This window comes from Manacus candei, unplaced genomic scaffold (genome assembly GCF_025592945.1).
Source record: "Manacus candei isolate 608988 ecotype Guabito, Panama unplaced genomic scaffold, ASM2559294v1 h1tg000071l, whole genome shotgun sequence".
NCBI lineage: Eukaryota > Metazoa > Chordata > Aves > Passeriformes > Pipridae > Manacus > Manacus candei.
In genome coordinates, this window is record NW_026138119.1 from 1018791 (window position 1) to 1038018 (window position 19228).

Below are 19228 nucleotides of genomic sequence, written 5' to 3' on the forward strand. Positions count from 1 at the left end.
GGACTCTAGATGGATTTTGCTATAGTAATATGCCTTGTGTTGGCCAACACTTTATCAGTGATCAAAAAGTCAATAAAGAATTTCTCCAGATTTACAGAATGATTATGCAATTGATCTTCCAATATTGGAGTAGGCTGGGCTGCCTGGTGGGCAATATCCTGGTCAACCAAAACATACTCCAGGTAGAGAAGATGCAAAATTTTATGCCCAGGGACAAAGCCTGTGGGATAGGGCACTGCATGCTGAGAGGCATTGGATTTGAAACAGATGATCACTTTTATTTTAGGACATGCCTCGAGGCTCTTTTCATCATCATCATTTTTCTAAAAAGCTTTGCTGCTTGACTGTGTATAAACTTTGCTCTTTTGGTAGCCTAAAAGTGTAAAATAAGATGAAACTGTGTATGATCCCCCTTTAGAGGAATGACCTGCCCTGATGCACCTTGCTGTTACCAAGGGCTGGCACTTCCATCCACACCACCCCATTTTTCCCAGGAGCAGAGCCTGCTAAATCTCCCAGGGAAGCACCAGCTTTCCAGAAGGGCACACTGTGCTCTGCCTCAGAAAACACAGGCAGCTTCTGGAAACCCATCCCATCCCATATGGGGTAATGCTGATACCACAGCAACGTGCAGCTCCTTTCTGCTTTGATTTTTGTGCCTCAGGAGGCACGTCAGGAATCCTGTGACTTTTGATGGCATCAATAAATCAGATACCATGCTGACAGAATTTTACTGGAATGTAAACAGGCATTTAAAATAACAATGTCTGTAGAGTGTTTATTGAGGAACGCAGTGCAGGTTCATGGAACATTCAACTCTGTGTAGGTTTCCTTTCAGTTTTGTTGGTAAGCAGGAACTGGGATTGTTTTCTGTGTGAAGGAAAATGAGTAAAAATATTTATCACAATGACCTTACTTCCCACTTCTTTCTGCAAACAGTGTGTGTTTTCAGTGTTGAGGTAAGGCAAGCTCTACCCAATGTAGGGGAAAGGGGAGGAATGTCTCTGTATAGTAAAATTCAGCTGATAAGGGACAATGAATCACCTTTAACTCGGCTCTGCTCAGTAGTAGCTGCTCTGGGGAACTGCAGGCTGGTCATCCTCGTTTCATTCCTTCAGTGGGAAGGGTATGGAGCAAATCCTCCCAAAAGACCCTTCCAGGCACTTGAAGAATAGGAGGGTAATTGGGAACAGTCACAGTGGGTTTACCAAGGGAAGATCATGCCTGACCAGCCTCATTCCTACTGCAGTGAAATGACTGGATCCATGAAGGAGGAGACAGTAATTTTGTCACTAACTTTAACTTTAGGCAAGGCTTTTGACACAGTCTCTACCATATCATCCTTGTAGACAAACTGGGTGACAAACTGGGCTGTTTTGTTCAAAGGGTGGCAGTCAAGGGTCCAAGCACTAACTGGTGGCTTGTTATGCTGTGGTTGTCCTTGGGAGTCAATATTAGGGCCAATACTATTTAGCAATTTCATCAACCATCGGGGTGATGGGATGGACACACGTCACACTTGCAGATGACACCACGATGAGGGCACAGCTGCTGTTCAGGAGGACCTTGATAACCTGAAGGAAAGGGTTGATTGAAACTTCAAAGTTAAACAGAGACAGACACCAAGTCCTGCATCTGGAATGCAATAACCCCATGGAATGGTACAGGCTGGGGAGCAGCTCAGCAGGGTGACCTGGGGTCCTGGAGAACCTCACAGTGAGTCAGGATGTGCTTGTGGTGGTGACAGCCCATCATGTGCTGGTCTGAGAGCCAGGAGGTTGAGAGGAGCACTGAGTGCCTCCTGTGGGATATGACAGAGTCACATCTGGAATACCCTGTGCCTGTGCAGGCTGTGCTATGACCATGTCCTTCTGTCTGCAGCCCCACAAGCACAGCTGTGGGTTTGCCACGTGGATCCATGCCATTGGTCCCTGGCAGCTGCCTGGGCACGGGGGAAGATGTGACTCACCGGGTCAGCACGTTCTGCTCACTCTCACCTGGGGTCTCCCTGCAGGGCCCAGGGTACTGTGTTTTACCTGCTGTCCCTTCCTGTACGTGAGATGACAGCCTTTGGGGAGGGGGTGCCAAACTCATCTTCAAAGCCCAATGCTGTGTCACAGGTTCAGGCTAAGTTCATTTCTGGGAGTAGCCCATATACCCCTTCAATTAGCATAACCAGGGACAAGGGCAGGCAAAGGTCAAGAGAAGTTCAAAATAGCATAACCTCTTTTTGCTGGTGTTCCCAAATGTTCCTGGTCCTGCGAAGCTCTCCAGGCTGGCCTTGCCAGTGTGTTTACCAGACCATTGTAAAAGTCAAAGAACAAGGCCTGGCTTGATACAAGAGAAGTTAGAAATCGAGTGGTTGAGAATAGGTAGCATTGTTGCTTAAAACAGGAGAAATAATTGATTTATGTTATGGTGGCCAATTAGGCTGTAAAGTGAAAAACTCTTAAAGAAACCCTGTGGCTTCAAGGGAGCTTTTTGCTCTGATTCCTGCTCAGCAAATAGGGGTACCCCAATAAAGGTCATCAGCTCCATGAGCTGAATTATTAATTCCTTTCATGCCACTCAGGGCTTGTAAACAGTGTATAATACAGGAAAACAATTGGCACTGTTCACTGAGTGGGCAGAGGAGGGGTCAGGGGGTAAATACTTGTATTGGCAGCAGCTGCTCTTCATAGCTGAGCAGACTTTTGTCCTTTTCATCTTTTAGAGCAAACCAGTTTCCAAAATCTTAGCTGGTTGTTAATCCATATCTCCTCTTCCTTAGCTGAATTGATTTTAGGAGTTTAATGTGTCACATGTCATTATGAAGGTAAAAAGGGCTGGAGGGGAGGGAGTTATGGATAAGAGAGCCAAATCAGCATTGCCATGTTTGAATTCTTTTAATATTGAGAGAAATTTTTAAATGCTCCTATCCAAGGCCAGGTGTAGGATAATTAGTTGTGCTTTTATACACTTACAAAAAAATCCAAGTGTGATTTTGAGGTTAATACATTATAAATACCACCTGCCAGTAACACAAGAACAGAAGTGTTGAGGTGTTGCTACTCTTTGATCCCAGAGCCGTGCCATGTTCCGTGCCCTGGGTGTGGCATCACCAGGTTCCCAGCAGCACTGGGCAGGACACTGAGGGAATTCTGCCTTCCAACCTGAGCAGCCGGGCTGTGGTGACCGCCGTGTCCGCCTTGGTGAACACATTAGAAATAGTTAAAATACATAATTTCAAGCATGAACTGAAATTGTCCTTCCCAAGCAGAGCTGGGAAATAGTTACACTTTGTTATTGGCAGCCTATAACATGAACAATCTAAAACTAAAGGACTTAAAAGAATTTGCAGTGCCCTTCTCCGAACCCCGCTCAGAAAGCTCTCTTCAGAAGGCACGTGCTTTTTGAATGATACTTGATAAACTATTCCAGATGTTGGCAGGTGTAGCTTTCTCCCGAGTGACTGTTGCTCACACAATGGGTTCTCAGTGCTTGCCCTGTGCCATCTGTCCCCCGTGCTGGGCAGTGACCTCTGTGTGCCAGAGCAGCAGGTAACCCCTGAGTGACCATCTGCTGAGCTGGGCCTTCAGCCTTTCTGAAAGCTGAGTTGTGCTCAGTGCTGAATCTACACCGGCTAAATCTTGCCACTCACAGAGGATTAAAAGTAACTTTAAACTGTGCTTATTTGTTGGCTTAATTTGGCTGTACGTGAAAGCTCATGTAACTTTCAATAAGGAAGAGTACAAAACTCTTCCCAGGGATCTGAAATGGCTGTGCTGCATATGAAGAGTCCTTTTTAACTTATAAACACAGGTATAGTGTGTGAGCTGCTGGCTCCTTTGGAGGGTCAGCAATTCCCACATTAGAGAGACTGAGGTGGCAAATGGGAAGATGCAAAATCGTTTTTTCCTCTGAGCACACCACAGGCCTGTGCAGTGTCCTCTGGATTGTGCCTGTTGGGAAGGTGCAGGCGGCCTGTCACGTGCAGCTTTCTGAACGCAGCGAGATGATAAATGAATGTGTGGATGTTCTAGGCAGCAAATGCCTTGATAATTCACTGGGGAATAGGACAGGAACGACCCAGGGCATTGCTGAATAAATCTGTGATTGTGTTTGTTGCTGCTCTGGGCTGTGGCTGGTGCTGTGAGCAGCTACTCCGAGGAGGCTCCTCGGTGAGGTGGGAAGGCACGGCAGGGGGATTAAGTCACTGTGGTGCTGTGTCTGCTCTCACGTTCTGTAAAAATGGTCTGCTGAAGTGTTTACATTTGTTTGTGGTTTGCCTAATTAGAGCAGAACTTTGCACTTTTCAGTGTAAACAGTGATCCTCGGGGAACTGCCTCCTGCCAGAGAAATGGGAATTGCAGGAATGTGAAAGGCAGGATTTGGGCTGGCAGCACAGCCTGGCTGTGGGCTGGAGTTGTGCTTCTGGGGCTGTGTTCTGTGGTTAGGAATGTAACTTGTAGTGTGCATTTACTGGGTCTTAAAGCTAAACAGGAGTTACAGAGTATATAATTATGTGGGATCTGCCAGCACCAAAGTGATGAAGAGGGAGACTGATCTGCTCGACTTCGGTGTTTGTGGTGATGTGCTGAGAGGGGCTGTGGTCTTTTCACAGAGATCAAGCCCCAAAGAACATATCTTTGGTTTACCTAATCTTGGGTTAAAGCTGACCCTGTTACTGGAAGACAGGTCTTTCCTGGTTTGGGTCCTGGAAAGGTGGATCCCTCCCAAAACACAGAGGGCATCTGGCATTTGGTTTGGATCACATTCTGACTTTGGGGTTTTTCATTGGCAAACACAGGCAGGAAGTTCTGTTTCTTCTTTCAGCTGTTAGAAAATAAGGCTTTGGAGTGTCTTGTGTTTAAAAACACTTGTTTTTGATGCTGCTCCAGATCAAATACCAGCATTTTGCCTCCCTTTGGAAGAGGATCTCTCTTCCTATCTGGAATCTTTTAAAAGTGCACTGGACACAGATAGGAGATCATCATGTCTTTTCATTCCACAGTAATGGTCTGAATGCAGTTTAAAGCTGATGTAATCCAGAATTTTTGTGCTGGAAGTTGTTCTGAATTGATACTCTCAAACCATCACAAATTACAGATTACCAGTACAAATGCTTGGAAAAGTACATCTGTAGATAACGTGGATGAGATAGACATATCTTGAAAGAGGGAAGGCTGATGCTGTTAAAAACTACCTGCTTCTAAAGCAGCTTCCTCAGGTGACCAAAGACAAGCATATTCAATTTAAGTGTAAATGAAAGTTTTCAAAAACTTCTTGGTAACATGCACATCACATCTTTCTCATTTTCACTTTCCCATTAGCTACAGATGTGGAGCAGATGAGTTCCTCCTCTCCTGTCCTCCCTATGAACTCCATGGGCAGTAAGTACCCCTTTTCTTGCCACATGATAAGGTGGAATTTCTCATTCTGAGATAATCCAAAGATGTGAACTGATACTCCATAGTAGCTTCGAGAAGTTTTAGAGCTAATGCTTACTCATGGAAGTGGAGTTTCCCCATAGCTGAGAGCTGATGAAGTATTTTTCATAAAAGTAGCACAGACCAGGTCTGTATGTGATTATTTCCACCAGCAGAATGCAGGTTGTGTAAGATCCTTTGTCACCAGAGGTATCTCAATGAAGTAGATGCTTGTATGTGAGGGATATAAACCCCTGAGGTGATGGTAAATTCTGTTGACAGGGAAGTATTATCTGTGGTGTTTCAGTATTAAACTTGGAAAGGTAGAGCCTGGAATTTCTCATGGAACTGAGAGCAGTTGGTGGAATCCTCTGCAATTTCACAGTAATTCTGGGCCTGTAACTTTCTGAGACTTTGAAAATCTGAGCTGCTGGACACCTGAAAAACAGGAATTCAGAATTCCTTCTTAACGCTCCATCTAGTGGCCTTTGCTGTGCAGAGGGACCAGTCCATGGAATCCACTAGATGGCAACAGGCCCTTGTCAGACTGGTGGGACTGGGAAACCGTGTCCTTAACAGAGGGCTGAGCCTCTGCAAACCCCTCACTCAGGGCAGCTTCTCATCTCACCGTTTGGGAACCCTGTGGATTTTTCAAATCTGCAATTTCAAACAGACAGCTCATTTCAGAAATAGTGCTCAGATGTTCAAGCTGCTAAAAGCCCTCCAGAGCCAGGACATTGTCCCTTCCATGTGCCATTGTGCTGGTGGACTTGCACTTCTGTTGGGGAACTGTGGTTCCCCTACAGTGGGAATATGTGGAGCTGTTCTCCTTTGCCATGAGAACAGCTGTGTGGAATGCAGGTATGGCAGGCTCCCAGTTGTAAATGTCTCTGCAGTTATTTGCCTGTTGATTAATAAAACACACCTTTGTAGGCATCTAGCCAGGTTTTCATGCCGTTGATCATTTTTATGTGGAAACAGATAATTCCACATGCATATGTACAATAATTTGTCATTTAGAGATGTGTAGTTTATATTGATATATTGGCTAATATTCTGTTGAGCCTTTGTGGCTGACATAGCTCAGATTTACTGCATTCAGGCCTCCCCTGCATTAAAGGGAATTAAAACAAAACTGAATTTTCCACAGTATTCTCCCAGCAGAATGTATCTGCCAATACTAAGAGCAAAGCTGTCCAATATGAACTGAATGACCTTCTTTTCCCCTTAAACAACTGTATGTTATTGCTGCTCTGAGTTTGTCTAGCCACAGCTTTCATGTGTTATCTTTTGCTAAACTGAAAAATGCTTGTCAAACATCTGTTCCCTATGAAGATCTTTATATAAACTTTTGATAAACTAAATAAACCGAGCTCCTTGAGTTCTTTTGATGTCTCCCTGTCTTTCGATCCCCCCGTCAGTGCTGGTGGGCACCTGGTGGGCAGCGGGGTCCCTGAAGTGCTGGAAGGCCTGCTGGAGCCTCCAGGATGGAGAGATGAGCCCTGGCAATTCCTGCTGGGGCAGATCCCAGACCTCTCCAGCCCCAGCTGTCCCACGTCTGCATTGGCAGCACTGAACGTGCTGGTGCTCAGCATCACCCTGATGTGCTCCGGGGCAGGCGGATCTGTGGGGGGTGGCTCTGGTAGGGAGTGAACAGTTGGTGCCACAAACATCTAAAACTTCCCAAGCATGGATTTAAAAACATTCTGAACATGTCTGCTAACTTGTCTTCTCTTAGTAAGTTTTTTTTCCCCTTGCTGTCTCATTACCAAACATGATTAAAGCAAAAAAAAAAAAAAAAAATCCTGAGGATTTTTTTCAAGTAGAGTAGGAAAATGAATTCTTAAGCTTATTTGTGCATCCAGAGTCTTTAAGACCTGTGGAGTGTCTGCTGAAGCCTTTGGCTTGTTGTGCATTGGCAAACAGGGTGATGGCCCCTTTACTGTAGTTTTCCCTGTTTGTCTGAAATGTCTTAGAGTAATTGCAGTGAATTATTTTCACATGTCCTTGCAGTAGAGATGAACACCTCTGTCAGGACTTCTGTATTTTGTACTTTCATACAAGTGTACGTGGGGGAAACCAGTTGGCTGAAATGTCTGTTTAAAATAACGCACAAGTACTTTCTTGTACATCGTGTAAGATGTCGCTGGAAAAAATCCAAATTGTGCACTCTCACTTCCGAGGGAGCCTGCCAAGCATGCTGAAAAATCTGAGATTTCAAAGGCAAAATGTCAAACTGCATAAAAAATGAGTCATCCTCGTTTTGATAATGTTAAAACAATTTGGCAGCCGTGCTTCTGGGCTGCTCACTGTTACATTACTGTAGTAAATTCCCTCTATCAAAGCACCACACTTACCCAGGGTGTCGGTGGAAGTGCTCGCTTTGGGTGACTGAACAGAGCCCTTCACTGTCAGGCTCAGGGAGAGGGGAGATTTTTTTCCTAAAGCTCCACTTTTGCAAAGTTCAGTCTGTGAGTGTGTAACTGTTGAACTCGGTGGAGTTCCTGCGTAAGATTGAACAAGTTCAAGTCTTTTAGCAGAACAAGCACACAGATTTATTTTGAATATTCACCAAACTGGAGTTTAAAAGTCATTAGTGAGTTGTTCTGACTTGAACTGTACAGCGAGCTGAGGGAGATGGCTCCTGTGGGATATCAGCATAGCGTGCCTCAACAGGCTGCTTCAGAACAAGCCTGTAAACAACTGGAGGAGGAAACAAGGCATAAGAGAAGTGCTTGGACCCTTTACTGCACAGGGAATTGAGTGATACCACTGCTGAGCAGAAGGGGTCCACCATCCCTGGTCTGAGTGGCCCCTCCTCAGAGTGTGGGGGCAACCCAGGGGCCTCCTGCCTTTACTGCATTGCACAGCCCAGCCACAGTGGCATTCCTGGGCACAGCTATGTCATGCCAGTCATTAAAAAATACTTGGAGGGCAGCTTGAGAGGTTGCTCTTCTGTCTCAAGGCAGTGTCAGTTCTGTCTGTCCTGCAGACAGATGTGTGTGCTCCTCCCTGCACAGCTGCAGGGCAGGAGGGTCCCTGCCTGCCCCAGGCAGTCAGCCCCAGCTCCTGAACCCTTCCACTATAATCAAAGCTGGCCCTGCCCACCCCAGCCATGGAGAATGTTCTCTGCAGCAGCACCTTAAATCAGTGGCTGTTTTCTGCCTTGCTCTGTCCCATTCCTGCCCTGTCAATCCAAAGCCCCACAGCCTCAGTCCTTTCTCATCTCACTGGTCACTTTGTAGGACCCAGTGCTGTTCCATAGCTGGGCTCACTTAGGAGGAAGTTTCATTTCCTATAACCAGGTAAACCTGTAGGTTTACACTTTACTGAAAATGAGATATTTACCAGCTGGGCGTAACTTTTATTAAAATTGAGTTAGTTCCTCACCTCTTCTGCCCCTTTAAAAATCCCTGTGCAGTTCTTAAGTTACATAATGCTTTTAGCACTCATACTTGCTCATGAAGGAGCTGGGTGACATGTCCTGAACCTCTCTGGTGGGATAATGGCACAGCCCTAGACCTGCCTTACATGGTTTTGGGAGGCAGAACTTGGATATAAGACTTCTTTGGCAAAACTGTTGCTTTTCTTGCCAGAAAACTGCCCAGGCCATACGAGCCTGCATGGCCTTGGCTGTAGGAGGCTGGCCCTTGGCTGTAGGAGGCTGGCCCTTGGCTGTAGGAGGCTGGTCCTTGGCTGGCTGGTCCGCAGTTTGCATTCATTGATCAGTGAGTTGATAGAAATGAAAACCCACCGACAGCAATGAATGTTGATTGCAGCCATGAGGTGCTGAAGATGCTGCTCTGCTGGGAGGGTGTTGTCACAGGGAACAGTCCCTTTGCAGTCATCTTGACCTCAGGACATACAGCTATTTCAGGGCTCCTCAGAGTCTTGGTGGCTCTGGCAAGCACACTTTGACTGGGAGAGTAGTAGAATCTTCTTGAGAAACTACCTTAAAAGTAACGTAAATCACCCTTTTTTTTTTGTAAAGGTGATTATTTTTGCCCCTTGGTCATTTGATAGATGCACATGAAGATGCCAGGTGTGCCAGGAGGGAACAGCCTTAAGTTTCAACAGCCTGTGCTTTCTCTTGGGCCTCAGACAGGTATCTCTTTTGTTAATCCTGCCCATCTGTGACTGTATACAGAAGCAGAAGGATGGATGTTACAAGATCTCCTAGAGCAGCTCAAGACAACATTCCCTGGCACATCCTTTTGGTGTTTCATGGGTCCTGCAGTGCCCTGGGGGCAAAACAAGTGCCTGCACCCTCTGAAGGCACAAGCTCTCAGAGCCCACAGTCCTACCCCTGATCCCCCAGCTGGGGTGGAGAAGGTTCCACGTAGGTACCACTGAGGTGCCCCAGTCCTTGGCTTTCCGTTCCTTTCAAAGGAAGGGTGTTTCCTTGCTTGCCTGGCTGGGAAGCGACAGCCGGAGCCGCGGGAGCAGCTGGGCCCGGCCGGGAGGAGCCGGGAGGGAGCCGGTCCCTGCCCGGCGTTCCCGGTGAGCAGCTGCTGAAATCGAGCGCAGGTTCCTGCGAGCACATGAACTGACATTCCAAAGCTTTTTCCAGCGAAGCTCAAGTTGCCAGCCCAAATGGAAACGAGATTTCCCTCCTGATCTGGCCTGTATTCTGCTATTTTGAACGTACACCGCGCTCAGATTTGTTTCCAAGTGTACCATATGGTGCGGATATGTTCCTGCTTTTGTGCTGCCCATACAAAACCTTCCACTGCTCTCATACTCTGTTCTGTGGAAATTCTGCTCTAGTATAAAGTTTTGATTTTTTTTTTTAAGGGAAAACAAACATTTCTTATGCACCAATTCACTTTTAGAGAAAGTAGAACTGGAAAAACTCAACCTCCGTAGCTCTTAATATAATCTGTAAATCATGACCTGTTAATGGCAACCACATGTGAAATCTCTGAAGGTTCAGGCTTTCCATTCAACAGAGGGTTTGTGATAAACCTCAAGGTACAGTCAACGGTCGATGGTTTTTTCTAGTTCTCAAACTCACCGACAGCGTTGAATGTTCACTGAAGCTATCCAAAGATGGCTGTATACATGCACTGTACATATTTTCCATGCATATGTTTTCCATAGACTGGCAGTGGAAACACTGCTGAGGACTGCACATTCTTTATTGTAAAGTCTTAAACTGCAAAGTATTTTAATTACGAAATGGAACCACAAGGACTAATGAATTGCAGAAGTGTAACACTGGTTATGGATGCTGAGTTGACTTAGTGTTCCTTAAAACAGCTTTGAATGTATCAGAATTGCAGTTGTGGAAAAGCCTTTCCTCCTGTGGATATTCATATTCTCAATAGCTGCAACTAAGGGTGTTTATACTGATTCAGATTCCTTTATAAAGTTCACTTAAAAAAATAATAAAGTTATGGGGGCACCTATAACTTTAAACCAACAGAAGTGAGAGCAGGGGACCTACTTCTTAACGGAGTGCATAATCTCTGTCTCTGTATTTCTACAGCTCCTGTCCCCTCTCTTCTTTCCCCTGAAAAGAGGAAAATGGGATTTATTCTCTTTAAGTCTCTATATTGGATCTAATTATCTCCACCTTTTCCACCTGGCTTGCATGGTTTGAGAGAGGAATTATTTGCAGTTTGTTAAAAATTAAATCTGCTGCTGTATCTGAAATAAATTTACTGTGACTGAAGTGGAGCCTACAGAGTCCATGGGGATAATTTACAGCTTAAATTCCGGAGAGTTGCTTTAAATTCGGAGTATTTTCTCTTGTTGTAGGGATGATAAGTGTCTCTCTGAATATCCTGAGCTAATACATGTAACTTAACAGTAAGTGTATTGTCTCATAAAGTACTTGAAGCAATCTCACTCCAGGAATACAGGCTGTAGTCTGCACTTAAACTGATTGATTTTAATGGTATCATTAAACATCAACTGATACTGAAAATCAAAAGAACTCTCCGAAAATTAGTCTCACCTTTTTCTTGCCGTCTTTTGGAGTAGGAGCTGGTGGAAAGAACAAAGACAATTTGAATTAATCACAAGCAGTGCTCAGCCTTGAGTGTTAAGCCTCAGGAGTGTCCCAGAGCGGAGGGTGACTACATGTGGTGGGTATAACATAAATCAAGGAAACTGAGTTCAAGTGAAGCATGAAATTTTGGTTTTAACAAACCAAAACAGTGTGTTTATATTTAAACTACATTGTGAGAGAGGCTTTTTTCTCAGTTCACTACTCCTTCCTTCTTTTATACCTCCACTGACCTTCGAGGCGGTAACTTTCATCTTCTCGTTTCGTGATTTTAGAGCTTGAATTTCTTCTGAATGTTAAAAACAAACTGTACATGTTATTTCTATATCCTGGCTGTACACTCCTTCCCCCTTGCAAAGTTCAAAGCTCTCCATCAAGCTGGATTTTTGGACAGATTCCGAAATGATAAAACAGTTCTCTGGAAACACTAAGTGGGCAATATGTGCAAGGCACACTCCAAAAGTTACAGTCTGCACTGAACCTTAACATACCTTCCTCTCAGACTTCTTTTGCTTAGGAAGCACCAAAACCAGCCCGGAGCTGAGAGCTGCCACCTCTATTGTTATTGCTTAATTATTATTTTCTGTCAGGAAAACAGCATTAGGTGGAGCTGACACCCTCTCCAGATGCTGGAGGCAGGGGGCCATGGGGCAGGGGTCCCTTAAAGCCCGACTCTGTTAGTTCTGTGCGTGGAATGCCTTGTAAACTGGGACCCCTGTGAGCTCACCAGTGTAATGGCACCAGTCAGGGAGGCAGTGACTGCTGCCTAGAGCTTTACAATGAAAATATTGTACATTCAGAGCATGCGGGGTTTTCTTTCAACTTAGAGTGGAGAGAGCGGATTTCTGTACAAAGAAAATGGTTTCCTCAAAATCTGCATACAAACCCTGAAACACAGAGGTTAAACCTGGTAACTCGAGTATGAGGACAGGATTTAGTTAATTTTGTGGATGTTTCTGGTGCTCTGGGTATTTACGGCGCCTGAACAATTCTTACACCCTAATTCAATCATTCTATTAGCTCCTCACAATAAGGCTTTTATTTATAGCAGGGCAGGAATCCCAGCAGCACTGCCCTGAAGTATCACTAAATAAATTTAACATATGCATCTGGTAGTAAAGCAGCTTCCCTTTCTCTCCCACCCCCTGTGCTGTAGCTGTGACTCTCACAAGGGAGGTGTGTGACCCCAGGGATGGAAATTGGGGCCAAGACTCTGCTCAGGACATGACAGTGTCTCACTGCCTGCCTGGAGCATCCATGTAAATGCCATGTGCAAGCACATTTGCTTTGTCCTGAAACAAGCTTTAACTGTAATATAAAAATGTGTTTTCTTTATCAAGGTAAATGACTTCATCAGGGTAAGCACACAAATACACCCTGGGGAGACACAAGGATGGAATTGCTGGCAGTAATTTTAGTTATTGCTGTTTCATTGAAATTCGGGTGTTTAAGTAGCAATGCCATGGCCAAACACTTCAGATTCAGCAGTCTTCTACAATTAGCACAGGAGATTATTTTTAACTGTCCAAAAATTCCTTGGTCTGACAGTTGACAAGTCTTGGGACTGCAGGAAATCAGGGCACAAAGTTTCCAGTCTGTTCCATTTGCCCCTTTAGGACGTAGTGCTGTGGTGGTGATCATACAGAAAATAAATGCAGAGCTCTTCTAGGACCTGAGAGAAATGCTGTTAATACCAGTTTCCAGTGATTTATGGAGGACTTATCAAGTTCTTTTGATCTCATTCTGAGTTGACAAGCTTGCTTGTGGATGCATCATACCCTAGACTTCTGTAAGGTGTTTGACTTAATACCAAATGACAATTTAAACTGGTATGATACAAATTTGCTGTGGCAAATGTTAAAAGGATTAACAAATGACAAACAGGGAGGTCTCAGTGCAATTCCAAGAGGGAACTTGATCCAGTTGGCTCAGCCTTGGAGTGACTGTTGGCCACGTCCTAAAGCATCGAGGTTACTGGCCTGGGAGAAATGGAGTATCCCATTTTAGCAGATTTGGGGTTTTTTTTAGACAGAAAAGTGACACAAATTTGGATCTCTAGATAAATCAAGTGTAAATGAATGCTTTAGTACAGTCAAATGCAAAGTTACATGTTTGGGAACAAGGAATACAGACCATGTGTGAGGATAAAGGACTCGGCTGCATGAAGCAGTACTTGCCATGGAGATAATTAACTGCATGTGTGTGCACAATCTGAGTCTTACTACTGTGCAAACAATGAAATATTGAACAGGAACAGAGGCTGGTGCATCTGCATTTAGTTCTCCTGAAATTGCTGAAATGATACTTTATCCAGTTCTGGCACAGGCTGCCCTAAGGACATCTCTGAGCTGAACAGGTTTCTGAGAGGATGAGTGAAGAGTAATTAAATAATCAGAAAGACTGTCACCAGTAAAATAGAGTTCTCTGAGGTGAAACAGCGAAGGCTCAGGAGTTCTGTCCTGTCTGTTAATATCTTTACCTGCACAAATGAGCCAGTTAGAGCACAGCAACCCTGCCCTGGGCTTGGGAAAGGGTCTGTCTTCACAGGGGGAAGAAGAACCTTGGCAGTAGGTGTCAGCAGGGAAAAATGGCTCTTCAGAAACTCGAGGTATGAACTTCTGTTTCAAGAGCATATGAAGGACTGGGAAACTTTTTTGACCTACAGGGATGTGATTTTGCAAGAAAATTATACTAGACACTCCTTATTCTTGAAAAATATTAGACTAAGGCTCAGCAAGTCATTTTAGCAGAAAAGCAAAATTATTTTGGTTTTGCCAAACATGATAATATTTTAAAATAAGGCATTTGTGAGTGAGCTAGTCAGCATCTGCAACCTGACAACCCAGGCTGAGTAATGAGATGCCATGTATTTTTTTAAGCGCCTTACTGAACTCTTTCTGAGCCATTAAAATGGTAAAATAGTTGTATTTTTTAAGCACAACTTGTTTTATCTCTCTAGAACACACATGCAAGCCCTCAGAATCAAACCCTCCATCTCCTGTAACCTGCTAAAGGAAGTGTTTGTCACGTTTGCTTGTAGTGAGAAGGGCGGTGGGGGCTGGAAGACACGACCATGGGCAGGAGCTTCCTTGCTGACCTACTTACTCAGCAGTGATCACCCTGGATTAGACTCCAGCTCGCTGTCCTGTCTCCAGAATTGTTTCTGTGCAAGGGAAGGGATGGGACACACGATGACTCGAGCCCTGTCTGCCTCTACACCACATTTCCTGAAGGCTGAGTGCAGTCTCAGCCGGGTGGGCTGGGGAGGGGATAAGGAGCTTCTTCAGGACTGTAAGAGCTTCCCAGCACCCCAAGGGTGGTGCAAGGGATGTTGTTCTGAGCAGACCATCAGGGATGGGTTTGGAGGAGGCTGCATTTGTGAGCTGTTTGTACCTGCAGCTGCAGGGAACAGAACTGACCTCGGCCCCGGATGTCTCAGTAGCGGTGTCACCATCCCATTTCACACAACTTCAGAAATTGTCTTTGTTGGGAAAAACTACCTTGATGTTTGGGACCACTTTTGAATTGCAGCTGTTGGCTGCAATCAATAAAGCAGTTCTGACTCTTAAAATACAGTCAAACCAGTGGCTAATGGATGTTTGGAGAAGGATACAAGGAGGAGAAGCTCACACATTTCCTGCTAATCATCTCCTGTCTTCCGGACGTTTTTCAACACACAGAGACTTCTGGAGACAGGCTTCTGTGCCTTCAGTCACCAGGAATGCCTTTTTCTCTTCATGAATTTGCACAGCTTCCCTGTGAACTTTTATCCCATCTTTTAAGAGAACATTTGTTGCCATGAAGATGATTGGCTGTGGTAGATCCATCACTTTTAATGGAGAGGAATCTCAGGTGTCCTCCTGATGGATTCCTGCAGTTGCACTATGCCCTGGCACATCTGACGCTGGGTAAGCAGCTTTGGGAGATATAAATAACACTGTCTCTTCTGCTGTATTAAACATGCTCACAGTTCTCCATCACTGCAGTACTGCACTGCTCCACACCCAGGCCACGTTACATTCATTGTGGTGGTTTGAATTTAGGATAAGTGCTTCTTCAGAAGATCCTCCTGTGCTCACTGTTCTTGGCTGGTAACTCTGTGTCTGTGAAGATCAAAAGATTTCCCATCAGCTGTGAATTCAGGCATAGTTCCTGTGCCTCGGTTTCGGGAAGGAGAGAGATGATCCTAACTGCAGATGATTCTGTTACCGAGATTGTTTTCTGCCTTTTAGCATTTTAGAGATTGCTGGCAGAGTCATCAGTCTGACAGTCTTCACAAAAATTAGTTCTTCTTTTGCAGGGAGTTGCCTTGTTGTGCTGAGGTTGGAACGAGCTGGACTTAGCCAGTCTCTGCCAGGGCAGGGAGGGCAGGAAGCACCGTGGGTTCTCCTGCTGGTCCCTAAGGTCAGAGTGATGCCCTTGTTATTGCTTCTGAGATGTGTAAATGTAGCTGGAGATGAGAATGGCTTTGGCATTAAGGTCTCCTTTGGTTGGGTGAGGCAGTGCCACCGTGCCCGTGCTGGGTGGGCTCACCCCTGGGGTGTGTTTTACAGGCACCATTTCAGTTCTCCCGGGTGAGATACTGAAGGCACGCCCAGAACCTGCACGTGCAGTGGGCAAACAGGGAAAATACACTGCAGAGAAATTGGAGGTGTTTGTTTTGTTTATATGGGTTGATCTCTAAAGACTATACTGAAGTATGATCCCTGCTGCATAAGGGAAGGCCCATTCCTGAGCAGGATGTTTCAGAGATGGTTTCCTGGGACTCCAGACTGGGGACATGACTCCAATAGAATCCCCTGTTCATACAGGGGATCATGTACAACGCTACAAAAATATAGATTTTTTTTTTTTTTATATGCTAACTGGGACTTTTATGTTTAATTCACTGTTTGAAATATTAGCAATTCCAGGTGGATAAAGCTTAGCTTATCTGCTTGGGAAGTTGTATGGATGGAGAGTGATCCAATGAAGGATTTGCTTTTCATAATCATAATGTCTTCTCCTGATTCGTGGGTTACTGTCCCTTTGAAGATAATTAGTTCCTGTTTTTCAGCTTTATAATCCAGCAATTCTCATCTGTTAGACTTCAAGGTTTGGAGTTCTCCTCAAAAGAAAAACCTGTAGAATCTCACTTTTTGGCTCAGTTCTGGCAGTGTGGCACCTCCAGGTCAGTTTTACGTTGCCATCTTGTCAGACTCCATTTCATGATACACTCAGTGCAATAAAGATTTTACTTCCAATAACTGTAAATAACTGAAGCAAAGAAAATGACATTACAATGACATTGTAATGAGCAGGAAAAAAACAGGTGAGGATCCATCCTGTCCATCCTCCTCCTCCTCCTCCCAGAGGTTATGAGATTTCTCATCCCTTCCCAGCGTTATTCTTTCCACGAGCGTGTCTTCCTCGTGAGCTGAACGGGTGCCACACAGAACAAGTGCTGATCTCCCTGAACCTCTGCAGGATCCTGGCTCCCATCTCCTGGCTGTGGTCACTCCCATCCAGCCACGGCAGGTGCCACAAAGCCTCGATGTCTGTGCTCTGTGCTGTCAGGGAAACACATTGTCACGCCCTGCACGTGGTCCCATCCCCAGATGGATGGATTTCCACTGTGTCTCGTTGCTGTTTGTTCCCATTTTCACACCAAATTCATTCAGCCTTGTTTACAAATGATCTGAATGTGCCTTGATCACACAGCACTGGCTTCAAAGTTTCAACCATGTTTCTGTGGGACTTCCCTCCCATTGCTCCGTGTGCGGCTCAGCCAGAGCAGCACATCTTTAAATGTTCTTCAGGTGTTAAAATTTAAAATAGAAGTGTCTTCAAAGACTCTTGTAGAACAACTAACTGTGATTTGGGGGAAAAAAAAAGAGGCGGTCTCTTCTATCTGGTTACCAGGCAAATATTCTGTTGGAAGAAAGACTTCCTCCCCCGCCTCTTATATATTTAATTTCTTTGCTTTTGTGTGCTTTTAAATATTGGATGGATGTGGATATGACCCCCAGGTGAGCAGGACTCAGCCATTCTTCTCTGAATTATACATTTAGCCTATTTAAATGCAGCCATCATGTGAAACAAAAAGGAGAAAATGTACTTATGTTCATTTAGAAGAATGATCTTTGGATAACGTCACCCAAATATTGCCGGGTTTTATCTTGCCTATAAAATAAATTGGTCTCAGTGTGCTGTGAGATGCACATAAAAGTTTGAATATGAAAGTAGTATAAAATTCAGATGAGTTGGTAGAACTGGCTTTAGAATTTTGAAAAAATGGGAACAGATTTCCTAAGTACGATGTATGAGGGAGGGATGTACTGCAGATTTTAATTTGTGAATCTCAATCTGTTGGCATTTTTTCTTTTTTTTTTTTGGTGTCCTTTCTCCTGCTGTTTGATCGTATTACCAGCCTTTTGTCCTGGGGTGTCATGAGAGCACAAGTGTTCCAGATGTGCTCTGTACCCCAACATGATGAGCCACAGAGACTGATGATGATGATAATGCCCAGGTCTGGTCTTTGGATTGTGGGTTCTGCAATCACTTCAATATTTTTAGAGTTTTAGCACTGAACTCATTGGTGTTTGGAAATAGTTTCTAATATTTTAAGATGCACCTTCTGCCCTTCCCTCTCCCAGTACTTACACCAACAAGAGGGGGGTTTGCACGATCTCTGTTCCAGTAATTGGTTTCTACCGGAACAATTAAGAGCTGTGAGAGGAAATTTGTCATAAAATGTTCCAAATGGAAATCTGCTTTTATGTGGTTTCAGAATGACAACCCAGCAGGCATAGGTGGATGTGCTGTAAAGTGTCAGGATTCAGATGGCACCATCTTTATCCTCAGTAAACAGGTGGGTCTGGGAGGGACGTCTGGATCTGGGCAATCCACACCAGCTCTCCTCCCTGAGCACCACAAAGCTCACACAGATACAAACAAAACAGGCTCACTCAAATATTTCTGTATGTTCTTTTCCAAAGTAGACTGTGGAAATATTGCATCTACCCACTGGTTACTGAGGGTAAAAAATGAATTAAATAGGGCAAACAAAGCTGCAGCTAAGCTATTATGTATTTCAGATTGCTTAGTATTTGGCATGTGGACCAAATGCTTTAGATTATAAGGCATAAGCCTTTCAGAACCTTAAGTTATTTTAAAATTAAATGGATGACAGGCACAGGTCTGCTGCATGGATTTGATTTTCTTTGTGTCTTAGCAGAAGTAGTAAGCAATGTCTGTAAGTATCTAATAAAGCTATTTTTTGCTATTACAGAGAGGTTTGCTATGAGAAACAGAACTGAGAGAGGACCACATTTTCAATAAAACAAATTGAACAGATTCTCAGAAATCTAGGTCACAGTAACAGATGACCTATACATGGTCCTAGTTTTTGATGCAACTGTCTAATCTGCTCTGAGAGTACTAGCCAGACATCATTCCTAATTGACCTTGATATTCAGTGAACAGAAAGAAAGCTAAAGCCACATGATATTTAAATCTTTAGCAGAAAAAAAAATATATGGCAAACTTGAACGCATTCTGTTTTATAACTAGGAATCTTTTTAAGGTGAACCTTGTCTGCAAACGTGTTATCATCTTAAAAATCTGAATTTGAGGCTCCACCTAAAGAAATAAATCTGACTACCAAGAGCCATTCATTATGCCCAGTTCCAGGGGAGGGTTTTATGTCCCCGCATACCCACACTCTGTAACGCCCTGTTGGACTCCCCCCAGCCTCTCCTGTGCAGGTCCAGCGTTCTCTGGTGAGGTGGGAGCTCTCCCTGCCCGGACTGGGGGGCTCAGCTCAGCAGGA

General features: G+C 44.5%; 1 protein-coding gene across 1 annotated transcript in view; it reads left to right on the forward strand.

The window, feature by feature from the left end:
* NR6A1 (nuclear receptor subfamily 6 group A member 1) overlaps positions 1-19228 on the forward strand; it is a 77476-nt gene that overhangs the window by 7545 nt on the left and 50703 nt on the right. The window contains exon 2 of the mRNA XM_051807553.1: positions 5313-5372. Within this exon, the coding sequence (XP_051663513.1) occupies positions 5313-5372 (60 nt within the window). The remainder of the gene's footprint in view (positions 1-5312; positions 5373-19228) is intronic.